Source organism: Leuresthes tenuis, unplaced genomic scaffold, assembly GCF_036924035.1.
Source record: "Leuresthes tenuis unplaced genomic scaffold, fLeuTen1.0.hap1 SCAF_15, whole genome shotgun sequence".
NCBI classification, from domain to species: Eukaryota; Metazoa; Chordata; class Actinopteri; order Atheriniformes; family Atherinopsidae; genus Leuresthes; species Leuresthes tenuis.
Window position 1 is genome coordinate 7,003,921 of NW_027325369.1, and position 26,796 is coordinate 7,030,716.

A 26,796-nucleotide genomic window follows, 5' to 3' on the forward strand; every position below is an offset into this window, starting at 1 on the left:
AATTATCACGGGAAATAGACGCAGCTACAGCGGCAAGAATATAAAGATTTAACGCGTCTTTTTGCCTTTTTTCCTTTGGAGCAAGAAATTCCTCTGTAGTGCCAAAACCGAAGCTGTGCGTGTGTGGAGAGAGACGGGGAGAAAGGAAAGGACAGACAACGGAATCTGAGAGGTATCCATCCCGGGTTCTTCCTAACACTGCTCGGCATCTGCTGCCGCAGCACTGTCCCTGCTTTCTTCTCCACCAACCGTTGTTTCCACGCTTCTGAGCGGTAGCAGAAGAGACACAAGCACGAAACGCATGCACAGCACGCACGCGCATATCACACTAAGACACGCACACGTACTCTTTCACACACAGAGACATGGCTTTGTCTTAACACACCGACCATGACGCATTGCTGTCCATACGCAGCGCACCGCCGCGACTCAGCGTTAAAATAGGTTATAACAGGAGAGAAAAGAGAAAAGAACAGAAAGTAAGAAATCATATAATTGTTGCAGGAAGATGGCGCCCACCAAGCCGAGCATCCAACAGGATCCGACGCGGAGAGAACGGTAACGGGGTTTGAATTTTTGTTCCTTTACACAATCGTCCCTCACTGCATGTTTACAGATGTACTCAAGCAAGTTGGAAGGAACCAGCAGACCAATAGGTGATCGGATGTTCTGTATCGCTTTGCGTTTTGAGATGCCAGAAGTAATGCTGCTTTCCAGAGGAGATCCGAGGTGTGCGTGCCCGCCCGTGTCTGTGCGTGTGTGTGTGCGTGTCAGACAAGGAGGCATGTGGCTGGGTAACAGGTCGGTTGGCGATTGTTCGGAGAAGCAGATAACTGCCTTTGCTTGACTGGTATCGTCTAGCCTTTCTCACCTGCCTGTGTGTCATTGATGAAATACCTTTATGTGCACATGCTCGTGCATTTTCGGTAGCAATGCAGTTTGTTGGTGCTTCAAGCAAGGCGTGTGAGCGTCGCGGAAAACCTGTATTCATCTATGACAAATGCATGTGTCCCATTAGGCAGTACAACTGGTCTTGCACTATTCATTGTGAGTGTGTGTTACCAAAGAATTCATTTATAATGTGGAGGGATATGCATTGGTTTAACTGCAAAAATCAAATTAAGCTAACCTCGAATTACCTTAAAGGTGATTGAATGTCTGTGATTTTTTTTCTAAGGAATTAAGGTGTGGGTCACCATACTAGTTTTGTGTGTAAATGTATATCTGTTCACAACCGTTTAACTGACCCTGAGGATTGATAATCACAGATCTAATCTATTTTCTCATGCATATTTCATGCGGCACATAGTGATATTCTCTTCGGGAATGTAATCTTTTTTCCTTTTCACCTGTTGATCTGTGGAAAAGCCGATGACCTTAGTGACAATGACTTGTTAATCAGGGAGTCACTGGCGTTACAGAGATGAAAACACCTCATTGCAGTACTATATATCCTTTGTAAAGGAGAAGCATTTAATGCAGTGTTGAAACCTGAAAGATCATGTATTCATTGTGACAGCATGATGCAGAAGCTGCTGCACAGATAATTTCGTCTATCCATATATTGAGTTGTGCCTATGTAGTTAGACATTAAGGCTTACATTAGATGCAGAATTTGACAACGGTGCACTTGGTAATTTGTTTTCAGGTTGCTGAGATCGCCTTCCTGCTTTTTCCTTGTTTGATGTCTACAAGTTTAACAACACAACATTAATTTTGACAAGAATACATGTGATCAGTCACAGAAATATTAATTTTGTTTTTAAAAGTTAACACATATTAGGTAAAGCTTTTTACCAAATTAGAGACACAGTCAGGTGCATGTCAGTGTTTATGTCCATTTGCACGTGTGTTCATGCATTAAGAACATACATTATGAATACATTAAGAACCCAGAAAAACCTCAAGGAACAAAGCACCCTATTTCACGACTACTTTGACAATATTGCGGTAAGGCTCAAACTGTTTAGCATCTCACATCTCATGATTTTATGTTAGTTTGACTGGAGCAGTAATTTGATACATTCCATTCATCATCTCAAGATGTACTACCACAAATGACCAAAGACATGCAACTGGTATTTGATTTCTAAAATTTTTGTTTTCTATTTAGTTTGTGACACTGTGACCTTTGCTACTCTTCCTGAGTATTGCAAACACTACATTTAATGAGACAAAACAAAGCAATCATCACCTTTCCATAAGGTTTTAACACCATGAATTGTGTTCTCTCTAGAAAAAGAGAGTTTTTCTTTATTACACACAAGGATTTACCTGGCATGTTGGAAAAACATTAGGCCAGTATTTATTTTGTTTTAGACCTCAACTGTCTTAAATCATTATTCAGTATCTTATAACTCTTATATCTTAACTATAACGGACTGGTCAAGGATAGTTAAGTTATATCATGGTAAAGTTATTATGGCCACTGCACAAATAAGAAACCAAAGATTACGATGATACTTTTTTATTGTTTTTTTTTTTTTTATAATTGAAAAAAAAAACACCAACAACATTGCCTTTCTACATTCTAAATTTTAAAAGGAACTTCTTATGCAGAAAGTTGCTTGCTGTAATTGTTTATCGTATGTGTGGGTCCTCCCATATCTGTAGCACATCAAATACACAAGGTTAAAAAAACTAAAGTGATTCATAGTTGTGAGTCTTTTCTTTTTTCTTTTTCTTTTTTTTTTTGAATCAGCTGAAGCTCCTATCCAGAGTGAACAGTGCATGAATGATCTGTCAGGGTTTAATAGTGCTTGTAAAGGAGCACAGTACACTGCTTACTATGACTGAAGCCAGAGGTATCAGGTCATTGCTTGGCAGCATATTAAGATTAATGTATTTGCATCGCTGTTAAAGAGCAGAAAGTAGGCAGCGGGGTCAGAGATCAAATGTATAGTGCTGAAATTACACAACAATACTGTCAAAGTCTCTATCGAGCTGATGCGGCTCTGAGAGATTATATCCTTTCATTTGTTCTGAATTGAAGACGCAGTAACCCCTGATCCGATGGGAGGAAGTTGTATTCAAGGCTGTCAAGTGTGGGAATTATTATCCGATATTACCTCTGCCCTTCTGCATGCCAGCTTATGCAAAAATTCTAAAATTTGTCAGAGGGACTCAGGTGATTCCGCTCATACAGATGATTTAATTCGCTTTCTAGCTGACTGCAGAGGGGGCTAAACCTCAGACGCTCAAGTCAGATTTATTCTTAAGCTAAATTTGGTGGATAGTTTGGGGGTATCTCACAACAGGCTACATGGTTTTCTTGTTAGAAAATCTTAAAAAAAAAAGCACCAACAGCCCAGTGAGGCAGCATTTTTTTTAATCGGTAATGGTCATCTTGGGGTGCATGTTTTATTATAGACTTGAATCCTCTGAGATCACAATGAGAAAACTATTTGCAAGGAAACTCTTGTCCTAATTTTTCAAACAGTTTAGTAAGCATAAAAGTCACTGGATGGTAACTTAAATTCAGCTCCCCAAAACATTAGATTGTTTTCCAAATATCCTAGTGCTGATCTTGGTTCTGATGCTAACTGGTGTATTTTATTAGCTCATCATGAAACCATCTTCTGGTGTCCTTCTTGGGCAGACTGTCTTAATTGTACACCAGGAAAACATAGCCTTCAGTTTTTTTTCTTTTCTTGTCTTCTTTTTTTTTTTTTTTTTTGGTACTAGTGACCTTTAATGAAGCTGTCTTGAGACAGGTGGGCCAAGAAAGATGGGGCAGTACAGATTGCAAAGGGCCGCAGACTGGAACTCACACCCGTGCCAGCTGTGAAAACAATGAAAGTTACTATATAGATGAGGCATCTGGCTAACCACTTGAGTCTACCAACATCCCAGCGATGTTTTGCGACCGTTTTGAACAAGTCACTCACTTTGTTCAAAGTTATATGTTTTGAAAGACATTTACTAAGCAACTGCTATAACTGAGCAGATAAAGCTTGTTGTTTTTGTGGATATAGGACTGGTACTTCCATCTCACAGTCCTTCCTGTCAACATGGCAGGATGTCCTTAAATCTCAAATCTTAAGCAAGACACTGACATCCAAACTGTCCCTGATATACTGAGGCATTTTATAATAGCTTGCTTGCAATTGGTCTGATATTGTGAAGCTGTGAATTGGAAGAGTCAGATTGGGGCTCCTCTAACTGATATGACTCAGTGATGCTTGAGTGGGAAGCCCTTGCTTGTTTAAAGCATAGCTGTTTTTATTAAACGACTCCATGTTTGACAGAAAATTCGTCAATATCACCTGTACCCTTAATGAGTCTTCATATTTGGTCTAATACATGCAGTATGTAATGATACCCAAACACTGATGGTAGAAATGTGATAAAATTTTACCCTGCAGCTGGTTTCTAGTCTCTGAGTAGAGGTTTTCATTGAAATAAAGAAACAGCAATGGATATCTGATAGGAAGGATTGAAGGAATGTGTGAGGAAGGGGTCTAGCAGAAAAAAAAAAGAATTGTTTGGGCAATATAGTGTAAAAATGTATTACTTTCTCTAGTCATATCCGTCATCATCCCCCTCCAATGCCCCAGTCTTCCACTATTTACATTCTGCCTTAGTCCATCTATCCATCCTTCCATAGATACAAAGGTTTATCTCCATCTCCTCCGCATCTCCTTCCAGTAGCATTTCTTCTAAAAGCTGTCAAGCAGCAACAGTATTTTGACTTAGCTGCTGTACGTGGATCTACTTCTGGGGGCATTTCAGTTCTGATAGGCATCTGGAAGAGACCAAATTAATTTGGAGGGGGAGGGTGGAGGGGGAGAGAGGAAATGGTAGAAGGAAAAGGAGCAGAAAGAGGACAGACTTCATACCAGACTGCACAAGTGCTCTCACTATCAGTACACTACAGTGGCTTGGAAGAGGATGGTGATAGTGACATGATGGAATAGAGGACAGAAGCAATAGTGAGAAAGAGAACAGCAGAAGAGGGGTGTACATTAAATTTAAAAAGGAAGTGTTTTAAAAGAATGCTAAACTGTTTTTTTTCAGAGGAAGACTAGATGTAAGTGATTAAAAGGGCAAACCATAATAAATTGGAGGTCATTTTATGGGACTGTTATGATAACAAGAGCAGCATTAGGTATGTAGATAAATGCCTCAGAACAACTTTATGTGTTAGCAAGAGGAAGTTTGGGTGGAAATTTGGGTCAACAAGTATAACAATTAAAAACTTGAGTTTCCTGTCCGTTTTACAACAGACAACAAAATATCCTCTCTTTTTAAAAAGCTTCAGATAATCACACCCTAGCCTTAACCACTAATTCATTATTGAAACTATAACTGCTAATGCTTTCTAATGTCAGTGTTTTTTTGTCCCAACCTTGGTGTTTCTTTAACATAATTGTCTTTGCACTCCAACTTGACTGAATCATACCCATAGTAATAACTAATATTGATTATATTCATTTGTAAGAGTTGACCTTTTATTTTTTAACATCACATAAAAATGATGTGTTACAGGAAACAAATTTTCTCATATAATTTGTATTAGAATTGGCGAAGCTCTCAATTTACCAGTCAATCTACGTTCCTACCCTTACCTACGGTCACGAGCTGTGAGTAGTGACTGAGAGAACAAGATCACGGATACAAGCGGCCGAAATGGGCTTTCTCCGCAAAGGGGTCTGGGCTCTCACTTAGAGATAGGGTGAGAAGCTCGGTCGGAGTAGAGCCACTGCTCCTCCGCATCGAGAGGAGCCAGATGAGGTGGCTTGGGCATCTGGTTAGGATACCTCCTGGACGCCTCCCTGGTGATGTATTCCAGGCACATCCCACTGGGAGGAGACCCCGGGGAAGACCCAGGACATGTTGGAGAGACTATTTCTCTCGGCAGACCTGAGAACGCCTCAGGGTCCTACCCGGAAGAGCTGGAGGAAGTGGCCAGGGACAGGGACGTCTGGGCTTCTCTGCTCAAGCTGCTCCCCCCGTGACTTGACCCCCGGGGAAGCGGCAGATAATGGATGGATGGGTGGATGGAATTGTTTCTGTATTATTCTTACAGATGGTTATTCACTTAGAATGAAACAGAATATTCTCCTCTGAAGTGGTAACAGTAAAAGACCCTCCGGTTTATACAAAAATTCATTGGAACATTTTGACATTTTGTGTTTAACTGTTAACGTATTATGAATAAATTATTTTATGATAATAACATTTGCTAAAGTTTTGGCTAAGTAAAACAATTTTTTGTAAGTCCAACAAAAGAAATAAATAAAAATGAATGCAATGAATGCGAAAAATAAATGCGCACCAAAAAATTTCAAATCTGAAGAAAAGGGAAATCTATCTGTGATTGGCCGTGATTGAGAAGGACTGTATGAAAAGGTCTGGCAGATAAGAGGGTTCGCTCATTCATTAATTTAGCTCTCAGCAATGAACCATACTCAGAATGATTCAAACTCATCCACAGGCTGAATAAGAGCCTCTTGTAGCCCTGCAAGACATTTTGGTTGTTTTGCTGCAGGTGGTAACACCTGCCTGATTGCCCAAAGGTGGACCATATGTGTATGTGTATGTGTGAGAAAGAAGAAAGAAAGAAAGAAAGAAAGAAAGAAAGAAAGAAAGAAAGAAAGAAAGAAAGAAAGAAAGAAAGAAAGAAAGAAAGAAAGAAAGAAAGAACAGTCTTGACATTTTCAATGTTGTTTCAAACATGGACTTCTGGTCCTGCTCCCTCTGTGATTTCAACAGATTGGTTTTGTCCAGACTCGCATGTAAACATGGTTATCATAGAAGAAAGAAAAACTGTTCACTGATGTGTCAGTCGTTGATGTCTGAATGAAAATTGCTTTCTTTTTCAAACTGAATTTACATTTGTCTTTCGGAAGGAAATGCATAGAAAATGTCTCTGGTCGCCATTTGAGCCTGAGCAACAAGAGCAGTTTGTATGTTGTTACCAGATAACAATGTGTAAATTTCCTGCATGCTGCTCTAACACAGTGTCTAGTTTTGTCCCAGATTGAGAAATGTATGAAAATGTAAATGATGCACAGCACACCACTAAAGCATTTTATCAGGCTTGAAAGTAGTCCAAATATATTGTTTGTAATGTTTTCCTAATTTTACATAAACCAATGCTTTTTTGCCAATATGTACAAGCACTTTCACCCTTTATGCAATTTATGAAAAATGTTTATGTTCTAAGCGCTTGTTGTTTCACTTGTAGGTCCTTCTAGTTATGTGACTTATATTTATAGCTTACTCTAGTTAAAATAACAAAAACAACAATACTGCTTTTATACTGAACCATGATGGTATTTTTAAGCTTCAGACAATTCTAAATGGTTGAGTAAAGGTCACTGAAGCCATTTGGTAGGCTTTGTCTGTGATTAAGAATTGATATAACAGTAGTAGCAAAATTAGGACTTTAAGTGGGCAAAAACAGAGATAGCGCCCTACAAAATTCTGAAGAGAAACCATTTTATAATCTGGTTTGGAATCATTACATTTGAATAATTACCTTAGCAATTTACTATTTTACAACTTGCATGTTGACACATTAGAATAGGAACTTTAAACAGCTAATTTGGCTAAAATAACTATTATGTTAAAATATAAACAATATCTTCCAAAAAGTGTGTGCACCGAGAAGAGCACTCGAATCCACTATTATTACAGACTTTAAGTTCAGGTAGAGCAGTGACAAGTATCTGAGTTTCTCACAGACAATTTTGATAAAAATAATGATTGAATCAGTCTGAGAGGTTAGGTTTAGGTAAAGGGTTTAGGTTTAGGGTTTAGGTTTAGGATTTGGTTTAAAGGTTCTCAGAAAATGAGCAGTAATCTACTCTGAGATTCTGGTAGTGTGTATTCTGAGGGCCCTTTATTTCTTTCTTTCTGCCTGAGTGCATGCTGGGAGTTACTCTGATGGTGTCCCCTGGGACGCTTTTCCTCCCAGTCCGGCATGGGGTGCGGGTTCAGCCGGACCCGGCAGTGCCGGTGGAGGAGGTTCTCCTGGCTGTGGGAGACCAGGTGGGACACGCCAACCTGTCCCACGCCTCGAGAATGAACAAAGGAATGGTGGTTTTTGTTAGAGAGGAGTGAATGGTGGCCAATTTGTTGGCGAGTGGTGTGAAGGTGAACGGGTTGTACCTGGAGCAGGATGAGCTGTTGCGGGGACTTCCTCAGCTGAGCCCTGAGGACAGGGCTCAATGGATGCCCACATCTCACTGGAGGAGATGACCACTGCAGTGGGACAGTTAGTGTCTGGTCGGGCCCTGAAGCTGGACGGCTTACCTGCAGATTTCTACACTTTTTGAGGGTATTGGGTACTGACCTGTGGGAGGTGCTGCAGGAGTGTTCAGGGGCAGGTTTTCTGCCGGCCTCCTGCAGGAGTGCCGTTCTCTCACTAATCCCCAAAAAAGGGGATCTGGCGCTTTTAAAAAAACTGGAGGCCTGTGGCTCTATTGTGCAGGCTCAAACAAGTACTGGACGGGATCATCCATAGGGACCAGTCTTACTGTGTTCCGGACAGGTCTATTATGGACAACCTTTTTTTAATGAGGCATTTGTTTTTTGTAAATTGTATAGTTTTGATATCGGGGTCTTTTCACTGGATCAAGAAAAGGCGTTCGACAGGGTGGATAATGGTTTTCATTTTAGCATTTTAAGGGCTTTTGGTTTTGGTGGTGGTTTTTTGACACTGCTGGGTTTGTTGTATACAGATGCTTGCTGTTTGGACAGCTCTACACTTTCGCCATTGAACCTTTCCTTTGTAGACTAAGGCCAAAAATGCAAGGAATATTGTAAACTGGTTTACCTCAGCGACCTCCACTGGTGTGAGAAAGAATCTTATGCTAATGACATCAATGTATTTATTAGGGACCAGGCAGACGTAGACAACCTGACAGAAAGTCTCAAAATATACCAGAAAGCTTCCTCTGCCAAAGTCAACTGGGACAAGAGTGAAGCTTTATTAATCGGACACTGGACAGACAGACACCAAAGCTACCAGGGGACCTGGACTGGGGAAGACAGGGACTCAGGGTTTTAGGCATCTTTCTAGGGACTGAGGAGTACGAGAGGAAGAATTGGGAGGGTGTTCTGGAGAAGGTGTGTGCATGACTAACCAAATGGAAATGGTTGCTGTTTCAGCTCTCCTACAGGGGCCGGGTCCTCATTGCTAATAACTTGGTCGCCTCGGCCCTTTGGCACAGGCTGACTGTCTTACCTCCACCAAGAGGCCTGATCGAGGACATTCAGAAGAAGATCGTGGATTTTTTCTGGTCTGGGCGGCTCTGGACTTGGGCTGCTGTCCTGTATCTTCCGGTGCCGGAGGGTGGACAAGGACTGGTGGACATTGCCTGTCTCCTGCTGAGGAAAGCTGGACGTCTTGGCTATGACAAACACTTGTTCCTGATCCAGCCTCAGGCTGTGAATTTAACTGGACTGACATCTTTCTACCGGTCGATGCTCCAGGCCTGGAAGATTTTAACTTCTAAACGGAAGACTGGGACCACACTGTGGATGTGGCTCTTTGAAGAGCCACTCTTTGGAAACATCACCATCACCTCTCAGGTCTTGTCTTCTGCCAGCCTGAGAGTTCGACTAAAAGAGCCTTGACTGGTGAAACTTGGCCATCTAATGAAAACATCCGTCCCTCACCTGGCAGACCTGCTGTGCATCAAGTCCACCAGAGTGCTGCTCAGGCTGGTGGAAAAGATCTGAGTTTCCCTGCCAGTAGGCCTCAGGGCGTTTGCTGAAAACCGGACTCTATCTGACCAATGGGATGATGAATGTGAGGACGTTTATCCCTCCCTGACTGTGTCTCCAGCTGTGGGACTATGGCAGGCAGAGGAGAATGACCTGCTGAGTCTAGAAACCTCAGAGTCAACAGACTTTGAGACTCTGGGGAAGGAAGACATTTACTTCCTGGACTGGATAGTGTAGTGTAGTGGTATGACTCACCTTTCGTGTGAGAGACCTGGGTTAAAATCCCCTGCATGAAAGGTACTACCTCCAGTAGGGGTCCTTAGGCAAGAACCCCTTACCCTATCTGCCTACCTGTAAGTCACTTTGGATAAAAGTGTCTGCCAAATGCATAAACATAAACTTCCTCTCTGTTAAGGTCTTAAACTTACGCTCGCTGGCAGAGGTGAAGGTGTCGAGGTGGACTGAGGTTTTTGGTGTGAGATCTTCCCCGAAGGGCTGTTGGCGGTCCCTGTACAAACCTCCTGGCAACAAACGGACAGGAGACCTCCAGTGGAGGATTGTACACGGGGCCATAGCTACAAACAGGTATCTGGTGCACCTTGATCCGAACACGGGGGATGTCTGTCCTTTCTGCTCCCAGTCAGAGACAGTTTTCCATCTTTTTGTCCAGTGTTCCATCTTTTTGTCCAGATTAGAGGCCCTGTTCAGACATCTTCACCAGACCACTTAAGGGGTTTGGTCAGGTGTTTTCTTTCTTTTTATTTTTGGCCCCACGATATTGTTCCAAAGACAAGTCTGTCCACCAACTGATCAACTTTGTTTCAGGGACAGCAAAGTTAGCCATCTGGAAGACCAGGAAGAACAGGGTCAGAGGTCAGGGGTCAGAAGATGTGGTAGCCATGGTGACTGGGCTGATGGCAGCTCGGCTCAGAGAATATTTCAGTTTTTATAAACTGACCGGAAAAACACAGGAGTTTGTGAATATATGGGGAGTGAAGGAGGTACTGTGCTCTGTTAGAGGACACTCTCTGATCCTGAATTTAAAAAAAAAAAAAAAAATTGTTTAAGTTTTATTTTTTTTTTTAGCTTGTTTTGAGTTGGTGAAAAAGAAAAACTGTAAATAGAAGGATTTTGAAATAAAGGTTTTAAAATCGAAAAAATCTTTCTTGAGATGAGAAATTTAATGGAAAATAGCTAGTAGTGATCATGGTCCATAAGTTTTTAGTTAAACCTATAATGCAGTCCTGAAGAGGTACTAAATTATACACACTGGTTTTGTTATCTGCAACAATACATCATTCATTATTTATAGAGATGGTTAATTGTCACTGATTCCCACAATGATATATTGCCTGCTGCCTTCTCCAGCCTCATATTTTCAAAGTCCAGATTTGGAGTTAGTTACATTGAAGTCACAACTCAAGAAAGACCTACAGATAAGACAGGTTTTCAAGTCATGTTAGGAACAATTTTTTTTATCTTGTTACTTTCACTCGTTAAGGTGCCAATACTACATGATAAGGTCAATGAAAAGATCTTGGTTGGGTTAGAACAGATACTTTGACAGCATATATCTCCCATATACAGCTAGTTTCTTCTTCAATTTCAAGGTTACCAGGTTGTCTAGCACAAAGCAATGTTTGTTCATTCTGTGTGTTGGTTAGCACCACTGAAAATAAATCTATGAATGGATGGATGATCAGGTTGCCAAAAAAGTACCCTCCCTTGATCTACAATAATTATTGTTCCTGCACATGTAATTATTGCTTCCAACTATAGTTACTGTCCTCAAAGGCCTCAAGTCTTTAAATTTCTGTTTTTTTTTGTTCTGTGAATATACAAGTGTGTGCATTTGAGGGGAGTCATACCAAAATGGTTTCAAGATGTTTTATTCAGCCCCCACTTCATTTTTCTCACCTATTTTCTCTTATGTTTCTCTCCTCTTGCTATATCTTTCTTTTACCCCATCCTGTCGTAGAGGATGTAATCAGCTCAGACCTGCTGACTTGGCAACTTTTCACCTCAGGACCAATATCTATCTGTCCTTGAAAACACACACTTCAATTATAGTACACCTCAGATTGGTTAACATAGACATACACTCCCTCTATCCTTTTGCATTATTATGCTTTCTCCCTTTGCATAATTCTTTCTTTCTTTTTCTTTTCCTTTGTTCTTTTTGCTCTTTCACATTTTTTCCTCCGACTTTAGCCACTTTTTTTCTATACCTCTTCCTCTGACTCTACACAGATATGAATTTGTTCACCTTCTGCTTTTTTGCTTCACTCTAACTAGTCCTCCCTCTTTCTCCCGTCCATTACCTTTCCTTTTTCCCATTTTCTCTTTTGACCCCTACTAGCACTCCCACATGCTCAGTATTTGGTAGTAATCTTATTGGCTGAGAAGGATAGGCGAGAGGATGAGTACAATGATTGGTAAGATGATTATAATGATTTCAAGTTCACCTCTTTCCCAAACCATTTAGTTTAATTTCCCGCGTTATGTACAATCACACCAGTCTCAAAATGAACTGGGACTAGTGTGTCCCATTAAGTTTTGAGATAAGAGGGTAAGGTGAAATGATAAAGCTTCATGATTTTGAGAGGAACACTTCAAATGTTTTTTTTTTGGAACTTCTAAATAATTCATTGCAACAAAACTATCACAATATGTGTTTAGAATTTATATATTAATTGTTGTTCATAAAAAAAGTTGATATAATGGTAAAATCTGAAAAAAAAACAACCTTTAGTTTTTTGGTTAATGTGGGATATTTACACTGTACAGTATGAAATGGTATTGAAGTTCAATGAAATTTTGAAAAATGCATTCAGCTCAGTCAACATCAGTTGGTTGGAGGAGAAAACAAACAAACTATGGAAGTATTTGCTAGGGTGTAAGGACAAAAAAGAAAGACATCTAGTAAGGCTGTAAATGGTCAGGAAATGTTAAAAACGTTTTTGAAATTATGTCTTAGGAAGGTACTTTACAGATAATTTGGTAAATAAAAGATAAAATGATAACCATAAAAGGTGTATATTTCATAGCTATTAAGATCTAAAGGAACTGTTGTCTTGCTTTTTATGTGTGTATAACAAGCAGTTGAACCAAGTGGTGTTTCATCTAGATTAGCAGCTGTTCTCATTGTTACATCCATCCCAAGAGGATTTATTTTGAAATTAATTTGTGTGTGTTTGTTGCATGTCCAGTTTCCGAGACAGTTGTTGAAGCATGACGATGGTCTGCTTCTCTTGTTCAAACTCCCTTGCTTGTGCAACATGCAATCACTTTATTTAATTTTTTTTTCATTTTTCATGAGAATGATGAAAATAAATGAAAACTCCTACATTCTCGTCCTCCTTTCTGTCGGTTTCAACTGCTCTTCACTACTCTCATTACCTCCTCTGATCTCCTCTTTGTCCAAGGTGCGGTCACCTTTTTTGCCCCCATAGGCAGTAAAGAGACCTATGGGTGAAATGAAAATACATTATTCTATATTATACAGTGAGGAGGGGGAGGAAACAAGGGACATCTCAGTTATTTAATATTTTTCTGAATTATGATTCATAGAACAATGAAGACTTCCCAAAAAATGATAATTTCCTAAAATATCTCGTAGTTTTCACGTTAAACCAACAAATAAGAAAAAAACAACAACTAATGTTTGTAAACTACAGTCCTCAGTTAATCTGATTCACCTGGTTGAACAATTTTGAGATAAAAAAAGTCATAAAATGTATTTTTCCTTTCTTTTTAAAACAAACAAACAAAAAAAGAAAACAAGGGAGAATTGGATAATTAGAAAATTGGTCAAATGTTTGTTTCTAATTGATTTGGACTGCATTGGATGATTGTCTCCCTCCCATTTGGAACTATGTGTAAAAAGTAAGTGTATCCTGAGTTAGAATAGCTGTTTATTTAATATATATATATACACATATATATATATATGTATATATATACATGTATGTGTATCCTTTTAATGCTAAGACTGCATTTGTTGTTTCATTGGACTATGTAACCCTTATTCAACAAAAGTTTGGAAAAGTTGGGATGGTATGAAAATGTAAAAAAAATGCACTTTATGTAAAAAAGAAAATGTTTTATTTGTTCAATTACATCTGTTGCATTTCATGTCTGCAGAACATTCATAATAAAAAGTTTAAATCTCTTAGTAATATTGCCTGCCATTTCTTCTCCTCAAGACATTTAGGCATATTTGGCAGGTGATAAGAGGTTTTATTATTTTGTCTCATTGAACATGCAAAGACATCTTAAGATATGAGCTTTGTCATTTTTCATTTAAAAATTCTCCCCACATATTCTGTTCAAGACAGGTCAGGATGGCAGGCAGTCTTTTGCAGCCATACTTTTGTAATAAGTACAGAATGGGGTTTTCTCCTTATCAGGCCACTGCAGAGCTTGATGACAAGCTGTTTACCCAAGTAATCCCTTGTCCATGTAGTTGTATCAGTTATTAATGAATGACAGCTCATGCTACATTGCCTCCTGAGGTGTTGGGATTGAGAGTGTCCAGTTTAGGTTTGAGCTCTTGCTCTTCAGTCACCAAAAACCCTCAGATTACTTGAGGAGATTAATGATATAATATAATATAATGCATAGTTGGCATAGGCATTCATAGAGTGCAGTTGGTTTCTTTAGCCAAGAGGTGTGTTTCATGTCAAGTTCTGGTGGAGTTCAACTCTTTATACTTGAGACCCTCTCCAGGATTTCTGCCACCATGATGGCCACTGGTTCCTGTTCTTGTAGACTGCTGTGGTCAGCTATCAGATCCACAAGTCACAGAACATTGGTGTTATGTAATGCTTCTTTTTCACATATGGTCCTCCACTATTCAGCCCTTCTCATTTTGTTACCCTGCCACTGAGAGTACACTTTGAATGGTTCAGTGGAGAACATTGTATTTATTCTCCTGGCTTCAGCTTCTCTACTGTACATTCTCAGGTGGGTAGCCATAACTGCGAGTCTTCAGTGCCTCAGGTATGGATAGTTTGTTGTATTTCTCAAGGAGTTCCCTCTTTATTGCATCTTTCTGAAGCTTTGACAGCAGCTTACCTGCCTTCATGTTGCCTTGATCTTGGCCTCAAACCTCCGTCTCCATGGGGGATACTGCCTCTTACTACTTCTCATGTTATTCATCTAGTAGCCAAGCATTTTTAGGATCACTACAGCAGTGGTGTACATCAGCTTACTGGTCTCTGTGATGGTCCCAGTTGATATAGTTTGTTGTGTGCATTCACATCTTCAAGCAGACTTTCAGAAGGTATTTTGTAGCTTAGTCTTGGCAAAGGGCCACGCAGGCTCCAGGTATCTGGTAACTTGGCCATTTATTTGACCACTCTTGTTGCCCCTGTATACAAGGGAGAGGAATCGAGGTTGAAGCATGTCTGACAATGAGACACAGTGGACTGTGTCTCATTGTCAATAAATTGTCACAGTGGACTGTGTCTCATTGTCAATAAATTGTCAATAAATGTTCAAGGCCTTCCGTGTGTTGCTTCTAAATTTTTCTTTGGGAGATAATTTTACATAGCTATCTTCACTGAATAGACATGATCGTTAAGTTACCTGCATAGATAATTTGTTAGACAACAGTGCAGTTATAAAACCAGTTTTTTTAGAGCAGAGCGACTACTTGGTTAACACTAGGTATTAACGGGATCATTTTCAATCACAATTTCTAATGTGTTTAGCTATCTGACAAAGGAATTTGGCCGTATTTAGAATAGAACAGAACAGAATAGAATAGACTTTATTGCCATTACACCAGGTTACAACAAAATTGTGGGTACTCCACATAGGCCTGTGCACTGAATAAAAAGAAAAATACAAAAAGTAAAGTATAAAGAAATTATGCAGATGTGTACACATATATATATAGGTACAATACAAGAACACACATATGTACATAAATACATATGTGTGTGGGGGGATAAAGGGGTACATGTTAGTGAGTATTTGCAGTTCATATGGCCCAGGGTAAGAAGCTGTTTGTAAGTCTATTGGTGTGAGACTTGATTGACCTGAATTGCCGTCCAGAAGGCAGCTGGTCAAACAAGTGATGGGCAGGGTGGGAGGGGTCTGCTGTGGTGGCCCTAGTTTTTCTGAGGCAGCAGGATCTGGACTAGTCATACAGGATGATGCCTGCTGAGCCTTTTTCGCCAGGGCCTTGATGTAGTGAGGTCAGGACAGGTTAGGTGCCCAGAAACCTGAAGGTGGTGACAGTTTCTATCCGCTCTCCATTTATGAAGAGCAAAGTGTGGTCTTGCTTGTGCTTCCTGAAGTAAGTATTTTTGTTTTATGGACATTCAGAACCAAGTTATTTGCTGAGCACCAGAAGGAAAGTTTCTCTACCTCAGCCCTGTATGCGGTCTCATCCCAGTCTGAGATGAGTTCAAGCACGGTGGTATTATCAGCATCTTTGATGATGGTGTTGGTTGGAGTACAGTCATAGTGCAGGGTGTATAGCAGGGGGCTCAGCGCGCAGCCCTGGTGGAAGTCAGTACTGAGTATGATTGTGGAGGAGAGGTAGGGGGGCAACTCTAACAAACTGTGGGCACTGTGTGAGGAGCAGTTTGGTAGTTAACCAGATGACTCAGTGCTTTTTGCAGGGTTATGGCGACGGCGTCCTCCGTGGACTGTTTTGCTCTGTAGATGAACTAGTGGGGATTGAGGGAGAAGGCAGTCCCTGATGTGTTGGGAAACCAGTCTCTCTAAGCTCTTCATGACAACAGATGTGAGGGCTATGGGTCTGTAGTCACTCTGCCCGTGCACTGCTGTAACTGCTGGAGGATGAGGTTCTCTTACCTCTGTAGTTGCTTATGGCCTAGATACCCCTCCACATCTGCCGTGGTTTGTAGTCTGTCAGATAGCCCTCCATCGTCCTCATATACGCCTCCTTTGCCTGTTGGATGCCTCTCCTCAGGTTGGCTCTGGCAAAGCTGTACAGAGAGCTGTTCCTCGTCCTGAAGAGTTACAGGCTCTGATCATGGCCTGGACTTTACTATTCATCAAGGGTTTCCTGTTTGAAAAAACATGGCTGCGTTTGTTGACACAATTTCCACGGAAGACTTTATGTAAAAAGGACAGTCTCTGTGTGTCTCGATGTTCAAAGATGTTCCACTCTGTGCTGGCAAAGCAATCCTGTAGCTGAAGGAGAGCATTTTCAGACCAGGTTTTGAAGATTTGTGTTTTGAGTTTATTTGTCTTCCAAGAGGTGTATAGGCCGGTATGAGGAGCAGAGATGGTCTGATTGTCCAAGATGAGCGAGGTGTGTCCCTCTATAAGTATGTTTAAGATTGGAATAAACATGATCAAGTGTCTCATCTCTGGTAGGACACTTGACATGCTAGTGTAATTTGGGGAGTACAGTTCGTAAGCATACTTTGTCAGGATGGGCCTCCTCTTGTTTGTTTATCATGTGGTGAAGACAGTTTAGTGCCGAGCTAACATTAGCATCCGGTGGAATGTGAATAGCAGCACAGTGACCACCGTTAGCTCCCGAGGCAGATAGAACAACCTGCACTGAACGGACATGGCCTCAAGGTCCGGTGAGCAGGAGCTCTCTATTATTCTGCTGTTTGAGAACCAGTCCTTAAGCACATAAACAAAGAGGCCTCCTTCCCTGTCTTTACCGGAGGCTATTTTGTTTGTTTCTGGATAGATAGATGGAAGCGGAGGTTTATGTGGTTATTTCCATAGCTGAGCTAGCAGTCCTGCTCTACATCCCCATTTTTGCCTCCTCTCTCTGTGCCACCTCTGTCGCCTAATGGGCCCGACAACAATCCACAGAGCTCCTGGTGGTCTTCCTTTCTCCGGAGGAGATGCTGTGAGTCTATGTAAAGGTACTCATAATTCCTGTGTTGCAGTTTAATCCAATGCTTATCAGGTCCTACTAACCGTAGGTAGTATGTGCATGGAAGGACATGACACACAACAAAAAAAGCAAAAAGCACACAAAATTGTGCACAGGAGCCACTTACTCTGTTTTTACAACTGTTTTTACAAAAAGATACAAAAAGTGTATGAACACAGCAGTGATTTGATTCCCAACAGCATTATCTGGGTGTGTTAGCCAGGTTTTGAGAAGCTCATATTGTACAGTTTTGTCAGGCTAACTTGTTTGCATTGTTACCATTATTACCACCTCTATTACCATGCCTGTTTTTGAACACAGTGTGGGTCAGTATCATGGTTAGTCATATGACACTTTATAGTCTATATAGTCTTAAAGTCTCCACACTGCTTTTTCTTTGTTATACACAAACGCACACGCTGATGAACACAAAATACGCAATGGTGGGTTTCAGTACCTTGCCCCTGGCTCAGAGACAAGTGAGACTTTCTTAGGACTGACTAGACCAGTGTTGTCCACATCCAGTCCTCGAGGGCGGCTGTCCTGCAGGTGTTAGATGTTTCCCTGATCAATGAATCATTAGCAGGTTTGTGGAGAACTTAACAATCTTTTGAAGAGATCCATTTCATCTGAATCAAGTGTGTTGAAGCAGGGAAACATCTAAAATCCGCAGGACAGCGGCCCGACTTTGGACATCCCTGGACTAGACTGATGACCTTTCCCATTGCCCCTTGTGACATGTTGGAACTTGTGTATGGCTCCTGATGAAACAAAAACAAAAAAGGGAAAAAGCAATGCCTGATAGGGATGTACACATGCTGACTGAGTGAGCTGAAAAAAGGAAGCAAGCTGATTAAGAACAAAAATGCCAGGGGCATAGCAGGCATAATAAGTTAATAATAAGTTTAAGCCACGTGTAAGGCTATATAACTTTAAAATTGTGAGGACTGAAGATTTACAGAGTAATTTTTATATATATAAATGTTTTCAGGTTTCATGCTAGAAAGTATACAGATGTTTAAGAATTACATAATTTGAATGTTGATGTATGATATTTATAGTGGAACTTTCCACTATAAATATCACTATTGGCCCACTATTTATTTGTTTGTTTGTACTGTAATTCCTATCAGCTTTTAAAATGCAAATCAAATTATCATAGAACAATGACTGACTTGAGTCTACTAGTAAACAGAAACATCTTAATAAGAAAATATATAAAAAATTTAGAAACTTAAGTAATCTGCTGGTAGGGATTGATAAGATCAAACATTAAAGCAGACAGCATCATTCACCTGTGATTTGCAGAAATTGCATTGGTGAGCTGTTGAGATTTGTAGTGGATTTCTTTGTTACACTCCCAGCTCCGGCTAGTGATAACCAGCCTGTTAATTTCTCCAGAGATACGATTTGACTAAAACATTTGGGATTCATGACAACTTTCCAAGGTCGAACTGCAGATGAGGGAAATTTAACTATTTGAGAATGAAATTACAAGTCAAGTCAGGTAGGTGGGTGGTAGTTTGTGCTTGGTTTGTTGTGCTAGCTCAATTGCACCATTTTTTAGGAAGAGGGGAGTGAATGGGTCACTCCATGTTCTAAAACAGATCAATGTGAATAGGTGGAAATTCATGGGTGGACAACTGATCTGTTGTATTGTCTTTCTGTGCCAAATACAGATATGTCTGGTTTAAAGTAAAGCATCATATCTAATATAGCTGGAATTATAATAAGTGTCACATACATTCAGTGTGCTGGCGATGATGAAGGAGGAGAATTGAGTAAGACCACTTGGAGTCTAGATGCTGGCACTGATTGGCAGATTCTTCAGAAGAGGCTCCACTGGTATTAGGATGAGGTGAGGATGCAGAGGAGATGAATGGCGCTACAGTCAGTTGGAAGAGGGAATGACAGAAAAGAAGTAGAGTTTTAAAGTACAGGAATCATAGTTATTGACCTGAAAAGGAGAAGCCAAGAAGGCGATTGGACCAGAGCTGTCCCAACATCCATCCATTCTCTATACCTGTTTAATCCAATTTAGGGTTGCGAGGGGGCTGGAGTTTATCCCAGCTGTTATTGGGCGAGAGGCGGGGTACACCCTGAACAAGTCGCCAGTCCATCACAGGGCCACATCGAGACAAACAAGACAAACAACCAGGCACGCTCACACTCACTCCACGGGTCAATTTAGAGCAGGGATGTCCAAAGTTGGTCCTCGTGGGCCGCTGTCCTGCAGGTTTTAGATGTTTCCCTGCTTCAACCCACTTGATTCAGATGAAATGGATCTCTTCAAAAGATTGTTAAGTTCCCCACAAACCTGATAATGATGCATTGATCTGAATCAGATGCAGGTGATTTAGAGTCACCAGTTAACCTAACATCCATGGGTTTTTTTTACCTGGAGAGAACCCATGTATACACGGGAAGAAATTCAAACTCCACACAGAAAGGCCCCACTCGGAATTTGAGCCAGGAACCCTCTTGCTGTGAGGCAACGGTGCTAATTACCACACCTCTGTGAAAGCACATTGTCACAACAGAATTTGAGTTTTAAATTGTGGGAGAATAGAACTGACAAAATGTAGTAGGATAAAAAACCCTACACACCAGAGAGTGAGCAAAGATCAGGAAACAGATTTTCCTGATTGAACTTACTCATGACCTTAATTTGAAGCTAGAGGCATTACATGGCATTGGAACACAAAAACTACAAGTAGTACATATAGATTTCTAATAGATTACTTTTGTTTCACAGAATAAAGTTAATTAAGGACACGGTGGTGATTTGATGATTCAGCATAACTAAAGCAAACAACGTGCTTGTAGAAACTGTTTTTGGTTTTATAGTCTAAATGTGATGTAGTTCATAGTCATATGCTGCAGGAGAGGAAAGACAGATTTGGGAGATTATATCCTTCATGCTTGACAGTCTTGACAGGTCTGTTTTTGCCTATATTTCAGTGAAGAACATCTGACTATACCAACTCTTCTCATGAATAAAATAAATGTTTTTGAGCTCCAGCTGATGTTTCCATTTTCTGTTTTAAAAATTTATCTCCATGTAGATGAAGATTAACAGTAAAAAAAAAAAAAGAAAACTTCATTGACATAGTTATTCTTCTTTTAACATGTCCATAGTATCACCACTGCATGACATAAACATTTTCTCTTCCAATGTAGTCCTCTGAGGAATGTTTTGCGAAGCAAACCCCTTTTGGAGCAATACATCACTTTAAACCAGGTAAAAAATTAATGGAAAGAAGAAAAGAAATTTGAAATAATTTTCAATTTATGCATGTGGCTGCTTTGTGACAAGACACAGGGTATAAAACAGGTTGATATTGAACATAGCAATGGAAATTTGTGCCATAGTGTCTAATAATATTACCTAATGATCAAGAGTTGTTAACACTTGGAGTGTCACATTTTCTTTGAAGTTCAAATATATGTTTGAACACAGAGAAGCTTTGAATCTTGGTAATCCAATCAAGTGCTTCCGACCGTAGGCCGAAAAGACCGATACACCATTAAAAGTAGTTTGTCTAATGATCAAGCAAGAGGGCACTGAAATTTTTTTATTGCATGCACAGGTAACCTAAATAAGGTGATGTTTTGTTTTCCATTTTGCGACAAAAATGCAGGAAACCAGCAAGCAAAGACACCCTAAGAGCACAGCGATCACAACACCAAGTAGTATGAGAAGCAGGGAAGTATTAGATCGATTAAATAATTAAAAGATAAATAGATTAAAATAATTGGATGGATTTTTTTTCAAATTCTTACAAATGTGTTTTTTAAAGGGGCAGTGAGTGGTGTCAATGAAGAATTTTTGGCAATTAAAAAGAATCACACCACTCTCAAGGGCACCATTTGTGAGTCTATTCTATTAGAAAACAACTTTTGAAGAGCTTCTGATACTGCTTTTCGACCAAAGTGGCTCCAGTTCAGGGCTGTTGCTACAGCCAGTACTAAGTCGGTTCTGTAAAGAATCTCCAAAGAACTGGTTTGTTTTTCCAATGCGAGAGTGTCACAAAAGAGTAACTTCATTCAATCACTTTAAATGTCTCCTCCAACATCTGAAGCTCTCTCTATTACTGATATTGTTATGAATTTCTGTAGAGGACCAAAATACAAAGAGACAGTTCATCTTTGTGATCACAAACCAATGTCTTAACACCAATGTAACTGATAAATAATGTTTTAAACAAATGTTTACTTTGTGACGAGCATTCCCAGGTGCAGATTAATATTGATAGTTCTCCGAAGCTTCGTTTTTTTTAGTTACTTTTTACTTTTCCTTAATTGCATTTGTTTTTTTGCCTAGAATTGACTCTTGTCTTTCTCTCTAAGGTCAACTGAGTAATGAGGGATGATAATACTGATTTTTTTTTTTTTTACCAAAGTCTGAGCAATCTATTGACTGCTACAAGTAGCTCTAAGAAAGTAATTGTGGAAACACATAATTTTATGAAGACATTGACATAAAAGTGTATCTAACATAGCTTAGTTATGTGTTGATATTCGACCTGGTCACTATTATGTTCAGCATGTCATAATTCAGCATGTCAAACTGATGCATCCGTAGTTGGATTTTCTTACCTTCCCTACCAGAATCGAGAGGCTCTGGTTTTATTGCTCCGCAATGATGGTTGAATTAGGCAGACTAGATATTATGCTGGCAAATAATTTTGATTCATGACAATCACAATATCTTATTTGGTCTGGTTGGTCTCATAACCCTGTCTCCAACCCCTGACGTGGTTCTTTGCTCTGGCCAAGCAAAGAGTTGGTGCTAATCAGAGTGATGGTCATTACAGGTGTTCCTCTGGCTTTCTACAGTGCATCATACATCATCACATCATGTCCTTCAGATTCACCTGGCAGGTGTCACCCTTTCACTCCTTTGTAGCTGTTCTCTGAAACCTCCACACTGCTTTTTGTCTGTGTAGTTCGAAACATTTATAAATAAACATGTCAGTAATTGTTTCTAATGCAGTTGCATTACTTATGTATTATATACTGGCCCGTGACTGATGAAGAAATCATTTTAATATGTTCATGGCCAACACTGGTGAAAGTAAGGCATTATTATTTTTTCCTTTTTTTTTATTTTTCAACCTCAAAGAACTCATTCTAATTTAGGTACTAGCTCTGAACCAGCACTAGAACCACTTTTGTTGAAAAATTCCTTAGACAACAAATTAAAAAACACTGCTCTGCTTTGATCAGTCAAATGAAGCAGTGGAGTTGCCGAGTTGGAAAATGCTGAAGACCAAATTAGATAAAGTGGAGGTTTACTTATTATAATTGAATTAACAGCATAACTCTAATTATTTAATAAACATGTATTGTATAGTTAGAGGTTCCCAGATGTGATCCACAACTGAAAATGCTCCCGTGAAAAACATGACTAGACTAGTTCCACCGTTGCTGACTTCTAAACAACAGGCAAATCAACTAGGATCCTAGGACTGTAAATAAAATGTTTTTTTTTCTCCTCTATTTTCTGACATTTACAAACAATTGTTGGTTACTGTTTTTCTGTAAGGAGCTGAGTTGTTTTCTATCTTAAATTTTTTCTGAAACACACTTTGCAACATTTGAGCTTAGGCTAAAACAGAGCACATAAGGTATTGATATTATGAAAGACAAAGCTGCAGGAGAAATGATGGAGAATTAGATAGATTTCATAATGTTACAAAGTTGTAAATAATTATATTATCCTAACAATGCTATGCAATTTCATCAGCTGTTTGATTAATAACTACAGTAGTAGTTTTAGGAAGAAGAGAGACGAAATAAAAATTGAAATAAAAACTAAGTATTCATAAAATAAAATATCCATACCTAAACATGAAGTAAAATAAAGAAGTAATTGAACTGGTAAATTAAGGCATCTCTGTGTTTATGGGCTGCATATTGTTTTCCTGTTAGGCCAAATTAAAGGGAGATTCCATAAATTTTTCAGTGCTGCTGCTCGGCCCGTTGGTGTGGATTTGCATTTCTATCTTGCAGCTAAGCAAACACTCATTAAAAAACTGAAATGCTGAATTTGTGAATAGTCGTCTTTTCAATAAATCAAAATGCAGTCACTGACCTTTTTCCACCCTTCACCTCAACCCGCCATCCTTTGATGGACACACACATACACACATAAATTCTGAAACTTCTATGCAGACTTACACATATGCAATCCTTTACAGAGACCTCATGTGCTCTATCTGTGTCTGTGTGTACTTGTGCGCACATAGGTTTGTATGTTGTTAATTGGAATGTGAGGTCCATGACAGCCATCAGCGGCTCATTCACTACATTAATGAGAATGATAGCAGCTTTAAAAGACTGTTCCACACACTGACCAAACTCATTAATACAGACTTGCATTTAAATACACTCTACTCTTCTTCTTCTTCTCCTCTTCTTCCTCACATTTTAGCTTCAACTGTTTCCCCGTCTCTTGCTCTCTTCACCTTCAACAGTTTTTCTTAGTTTTTTCATCCCTCTTTTTTATATTTTTTTCTTGCAGTTCTTTCTATATTATTACCTTGTTTTTCCTCCTTTAATTTCTTTTGGGTTCTTTTTTACTTTTTCTTAATTACATTTGTTTTTTTGCCTAGAATTGACTCTTGTCTTTCTCTCTAAGGTCAACTGAGTAATGAGGGATAATAACACTGATTAATTTTTTGCCAAAGTCTGAGCAATCTATTGACTGCTGCAAGTAGCTCTAAGAAATTAATTGTGGAAACACATAATTTTATGAAGACATTGACATAAAAGTGTATCTAACATAGCTTAGTTATGTGTTGATATTTGACCTGGTCACTATTATGTTCAGCATGTCATAATTCAGCATGTCAAACTGATGCATCCCTAATTGGATTTTCTTACCTCTGGAACAGAATCCAGAGACTCTGGTTTTATTGCTCCGCAATGACGATAACAAGTTTTACATATCTTAAATCGCATCTTCTATTAACTTGACAGCTGGTGTTTGTCTGTAGGGCATGTGTGTACCTGTGCCCAGAGGCTGACTGAGCTGTGGAGTGTGAAGGCAATGATGGATCCACTTTCTGCAGCATTAAAACATACATACACCCACCCACACACACACACACACACACACCCACACACACAACACAGCATGCCTCTGTTAAAGCAAAGGAGGCTTTAAAATGAGCAGTTGTAGTTGAAATGGAAATTAAAGAAAATGCTAATTTTAATAAAGGAGTGACCTCCTGCTTCAAGTTGGTCTACATGAATGTGAGTTTCCCAGAGAACTTAATATAAAAACTTCTGATATCTGACTGAGAAAATTATACATTTTTAAAACATAGGGTAAAACTGTTTGTGAACTAGTTAGACCAATTTGTATAGTTTGTGCAGTAAGTGAAATGCTTTTTGCTTTATAGAGAATTTCAGATGCTCAACACGAAGAGATCTCTTCTGTCACATTTTTGTTTCATAGTGTAGCAGATGTTTTTAATGTTTGAACTACAGATAGACCGGTGTAGAGGATCAAAATGCAGAAATTGAGAGCAGGAGGTTGGAGATAGATGGAGATAGAGCACTAAACTTGGTGTATTTCAAAATTTTGTGTATGTGTCGTGTGTGTGTCTGCGTGTATTATATGAATACTTGACTGTGTGTTTGTCTATATTTAGACAGTTACCACGTATCTCAGCATCTGCTTGGCAAGTCTGGAAGAAAGTGTATATATGTGTGGGTAACACATGTGCTTTAAATGGCACCATACCTCTTCACATACTGTATGTTCACCAGCCAGATTAATTTGTAAACAAAAAAGTGAGGAATCAAGTTGGATTTCTTTTTACACCTAACAAAACTCTCTTTTCCTTGACTCTTTATTCCCTGCCCATGTTACGTACTCTGCACTTTAATTTCTCCCCCTCTTTCTCCTCACTCAACTTTCTCTCTTACTACAAATCTTTTATTTTCACTTTCCCCTCCATATCTAATTTTAGTCATTACACTTTTTTGGTAACCTTTAAGTAAGGCAGTATGAGGAAGGCAACTGATGAGTTGTCATTAACAATATTTACTTGTACCACTTTGAATCATATTGTGATAGTCGAGTCAGAATAAAAATGTGTCATGTAAATACCTCTGTCTAATAGTGGAAAGTCAATCTGTTTTTCTCTGATTGAAATAAATATTCTTTCTGGACATTCTCAAACCCCATCAAGGTAAGGTAAGGCAATTAGTTTATGAGGGGTCCAAACATGGCTGAAGCAAAGCTAAATGGATAAGTGACTGAAATGAGAAACTGTCAGTTTCATTCTAGTCTAATCCTTTTCAGCATGTAAACACAAATCTTGTGAGATTTCTTTATTTTTTGTTTGTTTGCTTAAGTGTGAATCTAATAAAAATTATTTTAGATTGAATTCAGATTGATATACATTTGTCCATGTAAACATATTTAAAGACTTGCCTGCAGGAGACGGAAACCAAAGTGTGCTCAGTTTGTAAAAAAAAGGGAAGATTTCAGAGAGGGAGCAAACTACACAGTACAGCGCCACAGGAGAGCACATACTACCCATCTAAAGCAACTTAAACCTCAAAAAGTTCATATAATTTTGAGCTTTGTTATAGTGAATTTTACACCATGTCAATTTCAGTCGAATAGATGGTTAACTTTTTCTTAACTGAACTGAATTCTTAACTCAGGAATGGTTGTGAACATCACCGCATGCATGGTGGCTGCTCAAAGTATCCTTCAGTTTATCAGCTGAGTCCTTTTTTCCAGACCTTTTTCATTTGAAAAATAGTGACAAAGTAAACCTGCAAAATCTATTGTATAAAGTGCTCAAAAATGGCAGGAAAATGTTTTAGGATGGACTTTATTTGGATTAAAAAATGTGCTCTTTTGTTGCCTAAAGTAGGGCACCGACTGCTGATAAATTCTACTATATGTATTCTTTTATATTTCTTCCCTTCATATTTTGTTTAATTTATGAACATGTCTTAATACATCTATTTTATTGCACCTGTCCTCACTATTATTCCATTTTTCAGAAAATGTAAAATTATTTTTTCAAGACATGTGGCTGTTGCATACAAGTCTCTGCTGTCTTTGTGGGTATTCCATGAGAAAAGTTTGTTGACAGCTGAGAGCTTGTGTTGCCAGGACACCTGCTGTCAATGTCTGTAGTGTTTTACATGCCTGGGTAATGTCATAATGTGAATCCCCTTTCATAAGTCCAAATACCCTAGAAAGAATGTAGTAG

The 26,796-nt window shown here is 39.3% G+C and overlaps 1 protein-coding gene across 1 annotated transcript in view; it reads left to right on the forward strand.

The window, feature by feature from the left end:
* The first annotated feature begins 265 nt into the window (after positions 1–265).
* npas3 (neuronal PAS domain protein 3) overlaps positions 266–26,796 on the forward strand; it is a 488,496-nt gene continuing 461,965 nt past the window's right edge. The window contains exon 1 of the mRNA XM_072365469.1: positions 266–558. Within this exon, the coding sequence (XP_072221570.1) occupies positions 509–558 (50 nt within the window). The 5' untranslated portion in view covers positions 266–508. The remainder of the gene's footprint in view (positions 559–26,796) is intronic.